This window comes from Tarenaya hassleriana, unplaced genomic scaffold, assembly GCF_000463585.1.
Source record: "Tarenaya hassleriana unplaced genomic scaffold, ASM46358v1 Cleome62, whole genome shotgun sequence".
NCBI lineage: Eukaryota > Viridiplantae > Streptophyta > Magnoliopsida > Brassicales > Cleomaceae > Tarenaya > Tarenaya hassleriana.
Window position 1 is genome coordinate 81,794 of NW_010968712.1, and position 16,918 is coordinate 98,711.

Genomic DNA, 16,918 nt, shown 5'->3' on the forward strand with positions numbered 1-16,918 from the left:
ATATACGCGTATATAGTCGATAGATACGTAGAGATACGATTCATTCAATATGCAACACCACAACAGGCTGAAAAAGACAAACAGATTATCGTGTTTCTTCATCAGACGCAAAGCACTTTCCCTGTGTCTTGTTATCTTCTCCGTCGAGAGGATATATATACACACTTAGGAGTGAAGCGACGATTTCAGAAGAAGAGATTTTCAAAAAAAAAAAATTGAAAGATTTTCCCCAATTTTTTTTTAATTTTTTACAGATTCTCCAGAAGACAGGACAGAGAAAGGGGTAAAAAAATGGAAGCTTTAAGCAAGAGAAGCCATAGAAAGAAGCTTCAGAGAGACAAAACAGGCAACGATCTCAAGAACAAGAACATGCCCACTGTCTGGTTTTCACTGAAGAAGTCCCTCCACTGCAAATCTGAGCCGTCCGATGTTCACGACCCCAAATCCAGAAAACAGCTCGCCGCCATATCCACCAAGAGGTCCTCCTCCTCCGGCGGCGGCGGCGGATGCGGCGGCGCCGTCGGTCGCTCCGGATGTTCGAGATCGATCGCGAATCTGAAAGACGTAATCCATGGAAGCAAACGCCATTTCGAGAAGCCGCCCAGCTGCAGTCCTCGTTCTATCGGAAGCAGCGAGTTTCTCAACCCGATAACCCATGAAGTGATTCTGAGTAATTCAACTTGCGAGCTAAAGATCACCGGAGTCGGAGACATCTCCGCCGCGGAAACCGCCGGAGGGTCGACGTTTGTCGGAACATTGAGGCCGGGGACGCCGGTGCATTACCTGAACCATTCGTCCTCTTACAGGAGCCAATCGTCGGGGACTGCTTCCGGCACAAGAAAGAGTTCCTTTGTTCTGGCGGATAGAGACAGAGAAGGGTTAGGGTTTGGTGGTTTAGGGTTTCCTTCCAACAGAAGGGTTTCTCTGGACAGAGATTCCGCCATTAATGGAAGCAATTCCACGGTCTCTTGCCACAAATGCGGCGAACAGTTCAGCAAGCTCGAAGCTGCGGAAGCTCATCATCTCTCCAAACACGCCGGTAATTAAACTTCAAAAAACCCTCCAAAAATCCAAAATCTTCATAAAGTTCCAATCTTTACGGTCCAATCTTCTCCATGTTTCAGTGACAGAGCTCGTAGAAGGAGATTCGTCGAGGAAGATCGTGGAGATAATATGCAGAACGAGCTGGTTAAAGTCCGAAAACAACTGTGGACGGATAGATCGAGTTCTGAAAGTCCACAACATGCAAAAGACATTAGCAAGATTCGAAGAATACAGAGAGACGGTGAAAATCAGAGCAAGCAAGCTCCCGAAGAAACACCCGAGATGTCTCGCCGACGGGAACGAACTACTCAGGTTTCACGGCACGACCATTTCGTGTTCTCTGGGCCTAAACGGGTCGACAAGTCTCTGTATGTCTGAAACCTGCTGTGTCTGTCGGATAATCCGAAAAGGGTTCTCGACGAAACGGGAAATGAACAACGGGATCGGAGTTTTCACGACGTCGACGAGTGGGAGAGCGTTCGCTTCGATCTCGGAAGGAGACGACGACGATCGGACGGCGAGGAAGGCGTTGATAGTGTGCCGCGTTATCGCCGGAAGAGTTCACCGGCCGGTGGAAAATCCGGCGGAGATGAATGGGTTGAACGTGAATGGGTTCGATTCATTAGCCGGTAAGGTTGGGTTATACTCAAACGTTGAGGAGCTCTATCTGCTAAATCCCAAATCTTTGCTGCCTTGTTTTGTGGTAATTTGCAAACCCTTAGAGATTAATGGGGTTTAGAAAAATAAAATAAAATTAGATTATTTGTTTGTATTGTTTTTGGAGTTATTATTGAAAGTCCATTTGAGTTGTAGAGAGCGAGAGATTTTGGTTTGACTCCTGAGATTTTAGGTTTTTTTAATGGTAAATTTTTTATTCCAATTCAACATTTTTAGGTTTGTATTTGTTTTATTTTTGGTAAATATATATCTATTTAGTTTTTATTTCATTTTGAATCAATTATATTTATATTCGAATCCAATTCAAAATCTGTTTTACCAAGAAATATTATTTTTTAATCTTTTTATTTGGATTTTTCTTTTGGGTCTAAATTTGATTTTTTTTAAAAAAAAAATCTTAACCATTTACTAAATCATCCAATATTTAACCATGGTTATTTTCATCTAGAATATACGTGTCAAGTGAGAAATTTTGTGATTTATTGAAATGAAGATATAGAGGTTAAGTGGTGAATTTTGTTTATGAAAGGTCGTTGAAAGTGTCAGATTGGCAATTTATTGCACTGAGTGGTATCTTTGGTCCCCTAAATTTCCGACGGTAAAAAATAAAATTCTTTCGAAATAAAGACAACCTTAAATGTTTTTTTACCAATTACCTTAATGTCAGAAAATCCTAAAGAACTAAAGGCAACGAGGGCACTTTAACTTTTAAACATAGATTTAGGAACTTGTAGCTTTTTTTCTTTTTTTCAAGCTTGGGGTCAAAATTCTCAATTTCAGAAAAAAAGGAATTGCATTCAAAGTCTTATTATAGGTGAAACATAAACTTTCATTCGTATAATGAAAATATTATTTTCAATTAAAAAAAATCAGTATTCCCCAGACTTACTGATGAAAGTATTCAACACTTACATTATAAATTATCATATTTTTTCTTACATTAATTAATCAAATTCAAATTTAGTAAAAGATAATTGAAAAACCAAAACTAGATTTAAAACAAATAAATTTTTTTAAGAAAAATTGAAAAATAGAATATCATTATACAAAAACACATGAATATGATTTTTTTTAATAGATAAACGAGTCCCAAAGAACTTAAATTTTAAGAACCATAAGTAGCAGATAAAAAAACTGTTAATTTAAGAACCATAACTAGAAACAAGTTGTATTTAGTTTTTTTTTTGGGGTAATGAAGCTGTATTTAGTTAAGCGGTCCAAATGAGAAATAAGATCGAATGAAGAAATGGAAATATATATGATTTGGTTTTCAAATTTTAATTCGACCAATTTTAGTTAACTTTCTTTTAAAATTCATTTAAAATCATTTTTAAAATTCGAATCAACATACAAATATATATGATTTGGTTTGCATTTCCTTGGTCAATTTTTGTTAAAACTTACATAATTGAAAATGGACAATTTCGATGTGTGATCTTTTTAAGGGTATCTTTCTTTGCTTTTATTTGTATTTTTATTTTATTTTTTTAAAAAAAAGAAGATTGAGATTGGGTTTTGAGTCTCTGTGTTTGTTTGTGGGAGCTTTTAATGTCCCCCCTGTGTATCAGTATCTGCCAAAGGCACCGCTCCACACATTACATTAATATTCCCCTCGCAGAAAAAAAAAAAAAGAGTTTGAATAATAAAAATTTTCAAACATTTGAAATTTCAAACATTTACGGATAAGAGGACGTCAGTTTTTTTTTTTTTTGGTTGTTAAGTGCATTATGCCAAGAAGATGAAGACGGAACATAACAGAACGGTTGATTTGGACTCTTCATGTGATTGCTTCTCATTCCATACGATATCATAACAAAAAAAGTGTGTAAGCATTTTGCCCAAGAATTTGATATTACATACTTAGCAAAGGATCCACATTGTCAAATTCATATTGATTTATATGGATTAAGATAGAAATATAAAATTTATATTGATTTCAACATTTGATTAATTTGATATATAAAGTATGAATATGATGATCTGGTGTAATCAATATAAATTTAACGTTATAACTAATATAATTATAATATCGTTATAGTTAAATGGACACCTCTATAAAAAAGATATATGTGGAGAAATAATTTTGGTAAAAAAAGGATATTTTGAATAATACCCATTTTGATATCTACCTCTCGAATATCCAAATTACGCATATCTAAACCCCAAAGGTTATATTTAAAAAAAAAACAGAATTATAACATAAAAATGTATAAAACTAAAACATCTGGTTTGAATGGTGTGTGTGTGTATATATATACCCGTCATCAATTTGTCATGAATATTTTTTTCTTAAAAAAAACAGGTCAAATATGCACCTACTACTCGTTTTCGGTTATTAAATTTAACGCCCACCTCCACGTGAAATCCTATAAGTTGACAAAACAAAATTTCTTAAAACTTCAAAACGGGAAATAAAAAACGACGACACGACGATTCGTTTTCGTTGTGTTTCTATCTCGTGTTTTGTTTTTATTCGCTGATTTTCCGTTGATGCTTTCAGCATTGTACCGTTTATATTAATGATAATTTCTTACAAATTCTACGTTTAAGCGAATTTGAAGTTGATGCCAAAAATCATGAAAAGCCTTCGATTTGTAAAATGGGTTTATCATAATTCATGGTGATGGATTGGAGAGCACAATACAATGTCCTCCCAAAAAAAAAAAAACCGAGTTCATGATCTTTCCATGTTTCACAATAATACAAAAGGGCAAGCATTATTGTTTTTTTTTTAATGTAGTGGTTGAACCAATGATCAAAAGGAGGGAAGACAGAGATGCTTCACGAGCTGCTTCTACCAGTTTCCGTACGGAGGACGTGACATGTTCTGTTGCAGTGGCGCTGGTTGCTGTCTTGGTCGTGCGTACTCGGCAAATATAACCCATCCGTCTAGGAACTGCACCGGAGAAATGGGTCAGATCGTGCGGTATATATAACTCGTTCAAACAAAAGAAACGGTCGGAGAATACTCTTGCTAGATAGATAGACAGACAAGTTTTACTTACCTTCCCATCCATGCCTTCTATCCCTTTCGCAGCATCGTCTATTGTTTCATACCTAACGAAACCGAAACCCTTGGAATATCCCGACACCCTGTCCTTGACCACTTTAGCTGCCGACATACGTGAGAAAATACGTCACATTGCTTAGTTAGTCGTCTCTATACTAAGTTTTACAAAAAGAGATGCATCGACAGTAACAAACCATCAGCCACTTGTCCAAACTTGGCGAAAGCATCTCGAAGTCCTTCTGAAGTGGTGCGCTTACTAAGCCCTGAAAAATCAGGCATCATGAACCATTACCATGATATAATCCTTGAGCGTGATGATACCGTTCATATGTAACAAGAAGGATGTATGGATTGTGAAGTAAACAAGTTATCTCCACATAGGCAATAACAGAGAAATCAGTGCCGGAATCCCATATGTACGGGAGAGACAAACCGGTTCTAGAACAAACCAACCGCAATAATCTGCTACAAAGAGACAGTATCCAGAGCTAACATAATAACATATGTTTGAATTATTCTCGTTACAAAGGCTAATACTGTCAAAGAAATATCATCAGATTCCATTCCACAGCAATCAAGTAGACAAAGACAGTTAAAAACATATTGGAAATGAAGGCACACAATCAAACTTTTTCTTTTTTGGGCATCAGACATCAAACAAAATGTAGAAAAAAAAAGGTGTATGTACCAAACAATTACATGATTTGTAGCCCTAAGAAACAGGAAGCAATCCCCAAATGGGCCATGAAAGCAAGATGTTCCGTGAACTCCACCAAGTCCAGGTAAACATCCGGGCATTACATATGCGATCGACAATCTGATTACTACAAGAAAAGACTCCTGATACTTTGTAAGAAACGAGCAAACCTTTGCTAGAGAAAGAAACTAAAAACTAAAATGCAGCACAAATAGGAAACACCTTAACCTAACACCATCCGATGAATCGGAATCTCCGAAAAAGCAAAAAATGGTTAGGGCAAAGATGCTATCTTTCCCTCTTATCTCACAGAGGGTAAGCAGTAGACTACAAAGGATTGTTCATAAGCTGATGTTATTCTCAAATAGGAAACACATAATCTATAAGAGCGATTGAGAAATGATAAGACTAATACTCCTTTCCGATAAAAGTAAATGATTTTAACTAAACATCATCAGAGACGACAAGAGATGTTGTTCTTTTCAGGGCATAATCTAGCTCCGAAAGCGAGAAGCAACGGATTCTCACTAACATTTCCCAAATCTTAATGGCAACCAAAAACACACAAACAAGTATCGATTCGACCCAGAACCAGAGAGGAAGAGAGAAGTATATTCATACCGGAAACAAAGAGATTGGTGCTGGGCTCCGCCTGGGGACGGCCCGGGGCGGCGTCGTTTTGCTGCGGCGGAGCAAAAGGGAACGTGGCGGAGGTCGAGCAGAAAAGCCGTCTTAAACCGCCGGGTGCCGCCACCGCAGACCTTGCTACCGACGGAATTCTGAAAGCCATAGTGATCGATTTGATTGAGCGACTGACCGACCGAAATCTTAGGGTTTGTAGAGGAAAAGGGTTTAAGCGAAAACCCTAGCGAAATCGGTCGATCGTTGGGAAAAGGGAAATGCGAATGGAGGTGGAACATATCGACACGAAGTGACCTAAAAATAAAAAAAATGTCTCTGTGAAATGACGGATATACCCCTGCATATTGCCCGCTGAGGACGAAAGTTTACAATTACATTACCAGATGACAATTTCGTTTTGTTTTACTACAAAAATCAAACACCAACTAAATAAGTTAAATCCAAATCAAATCACAAATAATAATAGTTATATATTTTTAATAAAATATAAATTTATTATACAAGAAAAACGAAATTTTTTAGGGACCTGCATTTTTGTTAATAGAAGAATAATTCAAACGGAAATCAAAACGAAATAAAATCCAATATAAAGGGTTTCACATAAGTTTCATTAAAACTTTGAGTCGTAGACAGATAGCAATTACATCCAAAAACCACATATTACATGCCACTATATTATATATTTTTTACAGAGACGTACTTTTGTATTCAGGCACGGTAAGTTCGGCAAATTACGAAGTAAAGACAGCGAGTAAGAAAACTCTTCAAGCACGCTTTAGAACCACCACGGAGATGACGATCACAACCAACCCGAAAATGATGCGGCCATCAGGGAAGAACGATGACTCGGCTTTACCATCGAAACTCGAGTCACTGCTCTCCTCGCTCGACGAGGACAAACCAAACAAGCCACCGAAGTAGGCAGAGACATTGTGCACCAGATCAACCACTTTCAGTTTCATATCCTCCAGAAAACCCCATGGTTCTTTAGTTTTTTCCTCGGTGGTGACTTCAGATTCGGAAACAACCGAGGATTCGTACTGGTCGTCATCCTTTGGGGATTCATTATCGTGCAAGTGGGCACCTGAAAATTACAGATTTTGTTCAACGGTGAGGCATGGCAAAGACGGTACCTGAGATTAATTAAACGCCTGTTAACCTTCTTACCAGTCTTGTTAGACTCCAAAAACTCGACGAGATCCTTGTTTTCCATGACGGCATCCCACACTTTTGGATCAGACGCAATTGAAGCTACAACAGACTGGAAAAAGGAGACAATTTACGATATCAGGTACTAGTACTTCCTAGTACAAATAACACTAACAATGTACTGGCCCTGGTGATTACATTTCACCCAATTCTAATCCCCTTAATTCGCCCTGACCGTGTTTACAGATGTAACATACAGAGACATGTAAATTCATTTCATAAGAATCCGAGGATATTCACGAATATCAAGTGTCAAAAACAACTATGGGAGTCAACCAAGTGAATGATACAAGCACCAAACTTTATCAAGTTGAGCCAAGAGAAATTCCGGAGAGCATAAAGCATAAATCCCAGGTTTAATGAACACCACGAAAAAGAGTAAATGGAAACCTGGGCAGCCGGGCTTTCACTCAGAAAAGCAAATGCCTGCAGTGCAACCTTTGGAACAGGAGACACCCTTGATTGAACACCCTTGAAAACGTCATTCTCGGAGGATTGAACACTTCGGAGAATGCCCGAAACAGGACCTGCAGCAACTGGGCCTTCCATTGGAGACGTCTTTTGAGATGATAAGTACACCCTAACAATGTCGAAATCCATGAAAATTCAACAAAGTCAGCAGACGTTTGGACATAGCAAGTTAACAGGTTACAAATACAAGTAGACAGCTAAATCGAATCACTAAATATGGACTAAATGCTAAAATCGTTCCACAAATTTCATGATTGAAAGCAGATCCAAATCTAAATAAGTGAATCCACGAGCTCACATATCAATTGCTTCTTTCAAGTCCTCGGTGGCATCTTTCGCCTCCTGGAGCGTAGGAGGGCCGCTGAACACAACCCTAGCAATCGGCTCACCGCCACCACCGAGCTCCTCCTCAACGCCGGCGAACTCCCAATCATCCCACACCGGCTTCTGCACAACCGCCACGTCGTCGTCGGCGATCTGATGAGTCGCCGATGCGATCGCAGCCGAGATATGCCTTGTGGACGGAGCGTTCCTGACCGCCAATTGCTCGGTCGCCGGAGGCACCGCCGAGTATCCTGCTCCTCCGGTGAATCCTCCTCTGGTGACGCCGATCCCGGCCACCTTCGCCGCCGTGGTGATGGCTCTTCCTCCTCCCATCGTCGAATCTTCGCGCACAGAACAAGCAGAAACCCTAAGACGATAAATTCAACTGTGTTCTTCGTGATCGGGGTCGATTCCAATCGACTTTAGAGGGGAAATAATAATGCCTTATCTATTAAGATAAATGACGTCACCAAGATATCTCTGACAAATAATTTAAACAATTTTAAAATAACAATTATTTTTATTCAATAAAAATATAAATCTAAGATGAATTGCTTCACCACCAACTAGGCCCATCTTGTTTCTGTTTGGGCCACTAACCAAGGCCCATAAACATATACCCTGAATTCGCATGTCCAAAATAACGTAATTGGGGCAAGGTAGGGTGGCGGCAGTGCAGACATTTCTGTTTTTTCCTTGAAAAAAATCGAATTAATCGTTTATTCATAAATTTTCAAAATCTAATATTAAATCTGAATTAACCTGTAACCAGAAAAAAACCAACTGAATATTATCATAATGGAGATATACATTTTTCTATAGTTAATGTTCTGAAATTCAGTTCATTTATTATTACAATCGAATCGAACTAAACCGAATTTAGATTTGGTTATAATTTTTAATTAGATATAATGGAGCCCATTAAAATCAAATATCCTTAGATTATAAATTTTGATAATTCGAAATAACTGAACTTAAATTAAGTGTAACCGAATAAATCAAACCGGTAGCTGTTAGCTGCTTCAATCTCGCCATATATCAAGATTAGGTTTCCAATGTATTTTTATTATGAAGTTTAATATGAAAAAACTAGTAATATTATAATTATAACAATATTTGTTAGTAAATAATATATTTAAGAAAGTCCAAAAACGATGAGGCCACACATAAACTATACGTCTGTATCTCTTCCACTAGAACAGAACATACATGCATATATATATATATATATACACACATACACACATATGTATAAGATATTGGGTGGGGGGCTAAAAGTTGCACTGGAACAGCTTAGAGAGCAAAGACAATTCTCTTCATGAGGGAGCAATTGAAGGGAAGTGGGACACCAAAAAAGGCCATTATCTTTCAGACCCACTCACATTCCATGAATATATTACATTATCTTTACCAAGCTATATATATATATAATTATATATAATGACCACGAATTTTATAACCAAAACGTATAAAAAAAGGGTCGTCTAAAACCATATTTAGAAACCATATGTTTTCCCAAATGTTCTCCATCATCATCATCATCATCATCATCATCATCACGTTCTTTAACCCAACACACGTTTGGGAATGGTCAATGTAAACAGACTTATAGAGCTATCCATTAGCAAATTTCTCTTCAAAGTTCGGACAAAATTAATGAATCTAATAATTAGGTCAAATCTAGCACCTTAAATATAGCGGTTTTGAATCATCCAACATATATACAACCAATTGAGTAGTGGAAAATATGATTAAAGTTTTTATAATAGTGTTACATCTTGTATATAGGTTATGTTAATCTAAAGTATAAGCTAGAAGAAGAGAGAAAAGACAAAATCATATACATGAATGAATGACCTATATATATATACACAAAGATATATATATGAATATAATTGCCTACTCAAAAGTCATAATTTCGATCTCCAAATCCGAATCTAAGACCCGAACTAATGATAAGTAACTCGATCCAAGAATTTTAACCCTAACACGAATTAATCGATTTTCATACGTACCCAAAAATTTGTTACTCATGCACTCCCTGAGAGGTAGAAATTAAGAAAACAAAAGCATGAATTCATCTTTAAAAGAGACTCTTTATGTTTATCAGAGTGTGCATGCTATATAACAAATACGTGTGACCATTTTGGGTTTCGGTTTCGGAATTGATAAAAAAAACTTATTTTTTTAAAGATATTTTCGGGTTTTTTGGTTTTTTTTTATCCAATTCAGTTTCGAATTTTTTGGATTTAGAGCCATCATAATCATCTCGTTTTTATTTTCGGTTCAATTACGATTATATCGTGTTCGGTTCAATTCGACTATTTGATTAATCACCAAAATGTGGACCCCTAATATCAAGATATTCTCAACTCTCAGACCCTAAACAAACAACTTAGGTTAAATAAATAGTATTGTGATGCGATTGGCCATTCCCCGCTCTCTCTCCTACTAAAATTCCAAGGCTCCCATTCAAATTGTGCAAACACATTTATGCTCCCTATATGCCTATACGCATTTCATATGTACAACTCTATGTTTTCCACTTCTGTCTGTCTTTGTTCCCCACCTTCTTCGGTCTCCAAGCAATGTACATATTTTTTTTACCCTATTTTCTCTTCTCTATTATCCAATATACATATATATATATATATATAGATATAGATATATATATCCCATTTGTCTCGAAATTATTGTCAACCCAAGAAATATGAAGAGCAGAATAATTGGCCCCTACCTATCACACAACATGACATTTTTTTCATGACATCACAAAGTCTCTCATCTCTATGTTCTTCTCATCTGTCCCTTCCCGACATTGTTATCTAAAAGAATGATGCAACATACAGAAAATCATTACCATTCTTCGAATATACATATTGCTTAGATTTAATATATATATATATATATATATATATATATATCATTTTGTAGGATTTATAAATCTAGAGTTCAAATTACGTTGAGATTCACGATCTAATTAATACCATCGATACGAAGAAGTATCATTGATCTCTAATAATTCAAAAAGATCGTATATTTACGTTGTAAATGGTCCATATATGATATCTGAAAGACCGTTCAACAAATCTATCAAGGATTGTATATATATATATATATAATAAAAGAAGAATAATGATATTAAAATCGGATAAAAGAGATTGAGAGGAAAAAAGGAAAAGACATTTATCTTTTGCAAAAGAGTTGTTGTAGTGGTGAAGCAGCTGTCCGGACCGGAACCTCCATGGCCCCATGGGACATGGTCTTACCGGAGGCACAAACTGATGGGCTTGCAAGTGTTTACCAATTTACCTCTTCCTTGATTGGACGTTACAATAAACTCCATGATTTCCATCACATTTCTCATGCTCCTTGTTTTTTTTTTTAATTAGGGAGTGATCTAATCCCATCTTGCTCTTAAATTTCTTTTTTGAAATTCGGTTAGATGGTAATGAAAAACTAAAGAATTCACTATAAATGAAGGGTATTTCAAATGAAATTCTAAATGGTTATCTTTGTGTGATCCACAAAAGTCACTTCTAACACGTAAGAGCTCATGCAGAGACCTAAGAATTTTTTCACCGTCGAAGTATCTTTTTTCTTAGCTAATTACAAAAGGTGCTTTTCATAAATTGATTAGATATGTAATGATAATCAAAATTGACAAAATACTTTACGGGGATAATTAAATAAAATGAGCACTATTCATTGATTAGATATGAAATTGATATTCCAAGCCATTTGCTTGTGCATTGATGTGAAACATATGCACAAAAGGAAATATAAAACAGTACGGGCTATAATCTTATATATATAGACTTTAGAGATGCCATGATATTCCTCATCTTTTAATGATCGTTTAATTTTGCATCCTCTTTTTAATCCGTCTTGTCAAACTTTATATGTATTGCCCATCTTTACACTTACATATGTTCATCCTTTAATCTACAACATTGTATCTAACTTCTGATACAACATAATCACCCATCAAGTTTTCGTAATTTGGCTCCTAAGAAACGATAATCCCAATCAATAACAACTAATAATAATATTAATATTATAACATATGAGTTATAATCGATGTACAGAAGGTGCAGTCGACACACTCATTTTCAAGGCAGTAACACATGCGATTTGTCTCCTCTCCCCATATTATCCAAGTTGTGTTGCAAACTTTCCATAAATAGAAAGTGTCAAGTTCGACCGTAGTATCTTAATTGCCAAAATGAGCAGATGAACAGATCAAAACAAACATCCAACAAAATCAAACAATCAAAATCTACAAGCAAAGAAAACATTGATTATCATTTTATCTCCAAATTTGTTTTTTGGGTAATAGGATATTATGAACTGAGGTCCAGATTAATCATGAGATCGGTAACCAATCATGTAATTTGGATTATACGCTTTTTTCTAAATTTGAGGTTTGAATTCGGGACGAGATAAACGCTTTGCGTCTCCATTTCATTGGTTGAATTATCCAAATTTGGGTTTTACCCCCAAGTTATCAATGGACTAACAAAGAAACCATGTAAGGATCCATTAAATGATTATCATATCCATAATTATTATTGATTCAATTCATTTCTAACGAATCCGTAAAAAAATGTTTATACATCAATTACACGGAATTATATATATTTGTTTAAAAACTGAACATAATTGAACCGTGTGCTCAAGTGTTGAGACTCAACACTAAAGCAGATGACAATGATCTTTTCCTACATGTCAAATCAATATATATTGAATAATATTATACGTTTATTTATTTTGGATGGTAATAAATCAAATGGATAAATTAAGAAAGCATTGTGACATTTTTATCTTTGTTGAACTATTTACTCCTCCAATGGATAATGACAGAACAGTACATTGGATAAAGACATACGGACCAATAAGACCATATGAAAATGAATGCATGAATGACACCTCACGGGGATTATGTCTTCCACCAGATGTTACAGAAGACATGGAAAAAAATTATGAGACATTAGTTTTAAATTGTCAAAGCTTCTTTCAATATCATGAACTTTGCCCTAATTTAGTGGGTTACTTTTTATAGTTACCTCACGTAAAGTCAAAGAAATTGATAAAAAAACTATATATATATATACATATATATGCGTGTGTGCGCGCATGAAATCTTCCAAAATCTTCCCCAAGAATCTTACCAAAGAATTTATGAAATCTTTGGCCTCCTAGTGGGCTTACCGTTTGAATTCGGTTATTCAAAACCGAATCGTATCGAACAAAAGAATATGGTATTTTTTTACGATTCTAACCATTCAAATTCGCGAACGATATTAATTTTAAAAAAAATAGATCCAAACTCGAATTGAATACTGAAACGTTCACCCCAAACTCGAATTGGCGAACGTTATTAAGTGTTGATTTTTTTTTTTCATTTGAAAGAATTCAAAATAGAATGAAGCGAAATTATCTGTTATTTGATCAAAATGAAGTGTAATGTTCCTTAAATATAATGGGTCGGAAATAGAACACATTAAACCAGACCGTTTACTAATAAATTCCAACCAAATTAAACCAAACCAACATTTAACCAAATATATGTCCTAATAGATTTTTTAGCACGATAAATCTCTAGCGGTTTAATAAAAATATCATATATATATATATACACACACGAATTATTTTTTTGGTTGAATGAACTTGTCATATTACCTTCCAAAACTGAGAAGAACTACAAAATAGAAAGATTTGTTTTATACAAAATAACAAAAAAACAAGGATTCTCATGGTTTGTAGGCAAAAAGAACCTCAGATAAGCTAATTAATACGATATCAAAGTTGTATAGTCTCGTTGAAACCTTCATCTCCTGCTTTGTGGAGATCAAGATATTCTCATGACTCTATCAATTTTTTACAAGCATGTGCTATAGGGATGTGAAGGACTGTCGATGGATCCTTCCATTTCTTTCCTTCCAAATCTCATATACAATCAGTTGGATGATGTGTCTCTTGATTTGTTGCCTTGACTTATCACTAGAGGGGGATGAGTGATGCAGCCATGACAAACAGCTTGATGCATCTCGGATGGCATAATGATGATTTCCACTTAGCTTCCTTGTGAAATGAGACCAAATGGCAGCAGAGTACTCACACGTGAAAAACAAATGCAAGTGGTCCTCGATGTCCTTGCAGCAAAGAATGCACCTGTTGGGTCCTTGGATACCCCACCGTGCCAGTCGATCAAGAGTCGGTAGGCGCCGATGTAAAACCTGCCAAAGTAAGAAACAAATCTCTGGATTGCACCTCCGAACGAAGCAAGGGAATGCCAGGCGACCACAAGGGCCGGAGGCCTTAGGAGTTCCCATGTTCTTCTCGCAGTGAATGTAGGTTGGAATTGTAACGACCCAAGACCGATACAGAATATCAAAATTGTCCTCACACACTAACATGGGACCTTTTAGCGTGTTTTGTCCTCACTCGCACACATCCTGGAAAGTACTTCCCAGGAGGTCACCCATCCTAAAACTATTCCAAAGCGATCACGTTGGAGTTCTCTCGAGATGGTTAACCGAAAAGGTAGATGCATCATGTTGTTATGAGTAGCTCAATTAATTCCTTTAAGTTATCTTTGACTGTGTAAACTCATATCTACACAACTCTTGGATCCCTCTCATTCCGATGCGTTCGATTCATCCCTGTACCCCTTACCCAGAAACTTGTCAGGAGACACTCCTTGTCCGTGTGTCTCGCACCGGTGATTACTCCTCGCCCTCCTACGCTTTCCTGGGCTATCATAGGCCCACCAGCTTCCACCTAATTCGTCCTCGAACCACACTTACTGGAAGAGTACCGGCTCTGATACCATTTGTAACGACCCAATGCCGATACAGAATATCAAAGTTGTCATCACATACCAACATGAGACCTTTTAGTGTGTTTTGTCCTCACTCGCACACATCCCGGAAAGTTTTTTCCAGGAGGTCACCTACTATAAGACTACTCCAAAGGAGTACGCTTAACTTTGGAGTTCTCTCGAGATGGTTAACCGAAAAGGTAGATGTATCTTATTGTTATGAGTAGCTCAATTAATTCCTTTAAGTTATCTTTGACTGTATAGTCACATACCTACACACCCCTCGGATCCTTCTCATTCCGGTGCGTTCGATTCATCCCTGTACCCTTTACCCATATGCTCATCGGAAGCCGCTCTTTGTCTGTGCCTCTCGCACCGACGATCACTCTCCGCCCTCCTACGGTATCCTGAGATGTCACAGGAATTCTGCACCCTTCAGCTGCTAAGTATGTACGTCAGTGCCATCCTGTAATACCCGATAGAATGATTTGAAGCTCTCGTATTCTTCTAGCTCCCGGTAGATACCATTGACCGTCCCTTATTGCATTCGCCACTTTTGCGGAAATCGGAAGTCTAAGGAGTCGAGATCCCGAGGCACTGATGTACTCGATGAGTGGACCAACTTCCAACCAATTGTCGAACCAAAAAGAGGTTGTTTTCCCATCACCAATCTTCAACTTTTGTGAACTTTCTAACCTGCTCTTTCAAACCCAACAATTTCCTCATGTTCCAAATAGCATTAACCTTCACTTTGCACTCCCAATACATACATCCCTTAAAAACATTTGCCTTAACCCATGCAACCTAGAGAAACCCGCCTTACTAAATAGCAACCGTACCAGCTTCAACCTGAAAACCATATTCTGATCATCCAGCCTTCGTATACCCAATCCACCTTCATTTTTTGGTTTGCACATAGTGTCCCAAGCAATGCGGTGGCTGAGGGCTTTGTCATCGACATGTTGCCATATAAACTTGGAACAGAGGCTGTCTATTTCTGCGATGACGAACTTAGGTAAAACAAAGGTCATTCCCCAAGAGTTGACCAAGCCAAAGATTATCGACGTCACTAGTTGAACCTTCCTTGCTGCGGAGAGAAATTTGTTTGTCCACCCCAATAGTTTACCTTTTATCCTCTGAATCAGTGGTAGGAAGTCCGTTTTGGATAGTTTTACCGGGTTGAGAGGTACCCCGAGGTACTTCACGGGTAAGATTCCAGGTCCAATGCCGATGTTGGATGCAAGCGATCTTTTTTCTCCTTCCGTCATGCCGACCAAATAGAGCTCAGACTTTGCGGGATGTATATAATAGGGAAAATGTTTTTCTATTATTGATAATGGGAAGAATAAATCATAATATATAGCAAAATACAATAGAATATTCTAGGCATAATATCTAGGGTAAATCATAATCATATCAATGATAATATTTTAATAATAATATCTTCCTATATGCCCCCTCAAGATGAATCATCTATGATGAATTCAATCTTGTTACATAAAAACTGAAAACTGAAATTGTGATCGTATGAAACGAACCATCTTCCATGTGGTAGTGTAGTTCAGACTTGAGTCGGTGTTGCTTGATAACGTTTGAAGAGCTTGAGAGTTGTATTCTCACAGGCTGATATGGCACGAAAGTGCGACGCGTATGCGTGAATTGGGTTGCACGACAATGAGGTCGGCAGCGCAAAAAACTGCGGTGTATATGGCGGCTAGGCTGGAGAGAAAAAAAAAAGAGGGCGCAAAAGCACGACGCATAATGCGTGATAGTCTAGTAACGGGACAAGAGAAGAGAATAAAAATAAGTGACGCAAATACGTGGATTGACGATCGGAGTTTTCCAATCGAAAGAGGCTAAAAGCCATGTTTAAAGAGTTCACAACAGCTAGGGTTGACATCGATAAATGAATGTCGTCAGAGAAAAAAAAGAGTAGCACATCGGCTAGGGTTGACGTCGATAAACGAACATCGTCGTAAAGAAAAAAATAGCACATCGGCTAGGATTGACGGTGATGAAC

The 16,918-nt window shown here is 37.1% G+C and overlaps 3 protein-coding genes across 3 annotated transcripts; 1 reads left to right on the plus strand and 2 right to left on the minus strand.

The window, feature by feature from the left end:
* Positions 1-54: 54 nt before the first annotated feature.
* Positions 55-1,947, plus strand: LOC104799892. Its single transcript, XM_010522577.1, has 2 exons — positions 55-1,039; positions 1,125-1,947. The coding sequence occupies exons 1-2, from the start codon at positions 292-294 to the stop codon at positions 1,781-1,783; spliced, it is 1,407 nt and encodes a 468-aa protein (XP_010520879.1). The 5' UTR covers positions 55-291; the 3' UTR covers positions 1,784-1,947.
* A 2,349-nt stretch (positions 1,948-4,296) lies between these two features.
* LOC104799893 (glycine-rich RNA-binding protein 6, mitochondrial) lies at positions 4,297-6,344 on the minus strand. The gene is made up of 4 exons (XM_010522579.2): positions 6,051-6,344; positions 4,927-4,995; positions 4,728-4,834; positions 4,297-4,618 (listed from the first exon to the last, which is right to left on the minus strand). The coding sequence occupies exons 1-4, from the start codon at positions 6,217-6,219 to the stop codon at positions 4,517-4,519; spliced, it is 447 nt and encodes a 148-aa protein (XP_010520881.1). The 5' UTR covers positions 6,220-6,344; the 3' UTR covers positions 4,297-4,516.
* Positions 6,345-6,646: 302 nt separating this feature from the next.
* On the minus strand, positions 6,647-8,514 carry LOC104799894. Its single transcript, XM_010522580.2, has 4 exons — positions 8,050-8,514; positions 7,671-7,860; positions 7,239-7,332; positions 6,647-7,155 (listed from the first exon to the last, which is right to left on the minus strand). The coding sequence occupies exons 1-4, from the start codon at positions 8,406-8,408 to the stop codon at positions 6,836-6,838; spliced, it is 963 nt and encodes a 320-aa protein (XP_010520882.1). The 5' UTR covers positions 8,409-8,514; the 3' UTR covers positions 6,647-6,835.
* Between the last annotated feature and the right edge of the window lie 8,404 nt (positions 8,515-16,918).

Excerpts from the sequence above, each read along its gene's own strand:
- LOC104799892 (XM_010522577.1), top strand. The coding sequence starts at position 292 with ATGGAAGCTTTAAGCAAGAGAAGCCATAGAAAGAAGCTTCAGAGAGAC. Across the intron at positions 1,040-1,124 it reads TCATCTCTCCAAACACGCCG|TGACAGAGCTCGTAGAAGGA; the intron begins GTAATTAAACTT and ends TCCATGTTTCAG.
- LOC104799893 (XM_010522579.2), bottom strand. The coding sequence starts at position 6,219 with ATGGCTTTCAGAATTCCGTCGGTAGCAAGGTCTGCGGTGGCGGCACCC. Across the intron at positions 4,996-6,050 it reads CACCAATCTCTTTGTTTCCG|GGCTTAGTAAGCGCACCACT; the intron begins GTATGAATATAC and ends CTGATTTTTCAG. Across the intron at positions 4,835-4,926 it reads GTTTGGACAAGTGGCTGATG|CTAAAGTGGTCAAGGACAGG; the intron begins GTTTGTTACTGT and ends GTATGTCGGCAG.
- LOC104799894 (XM_010522580.2), bottom strand. The coding sequence starts at position 8,408 with ATGGGAGGAGGAAGAGCCATCACCACGGCGGCGAAGGTGGCCGGGATC. Across the intron at positions 7,861-8,049 it reads TTGAAAGAAGCAATTGATAT|GGTGTACTTATCATCTCAAA; the intron begins GTGAGCTCGTGG and ends CGACATTGTTAG. Across the intron at positions 7,156-7,238 it reads TTTGGAGTCTAACAAGACTG|GTGCCCACTTGCACGATAAT; the intron begins GTAAGAAGGTTA and ends TGTAATTTTCAG.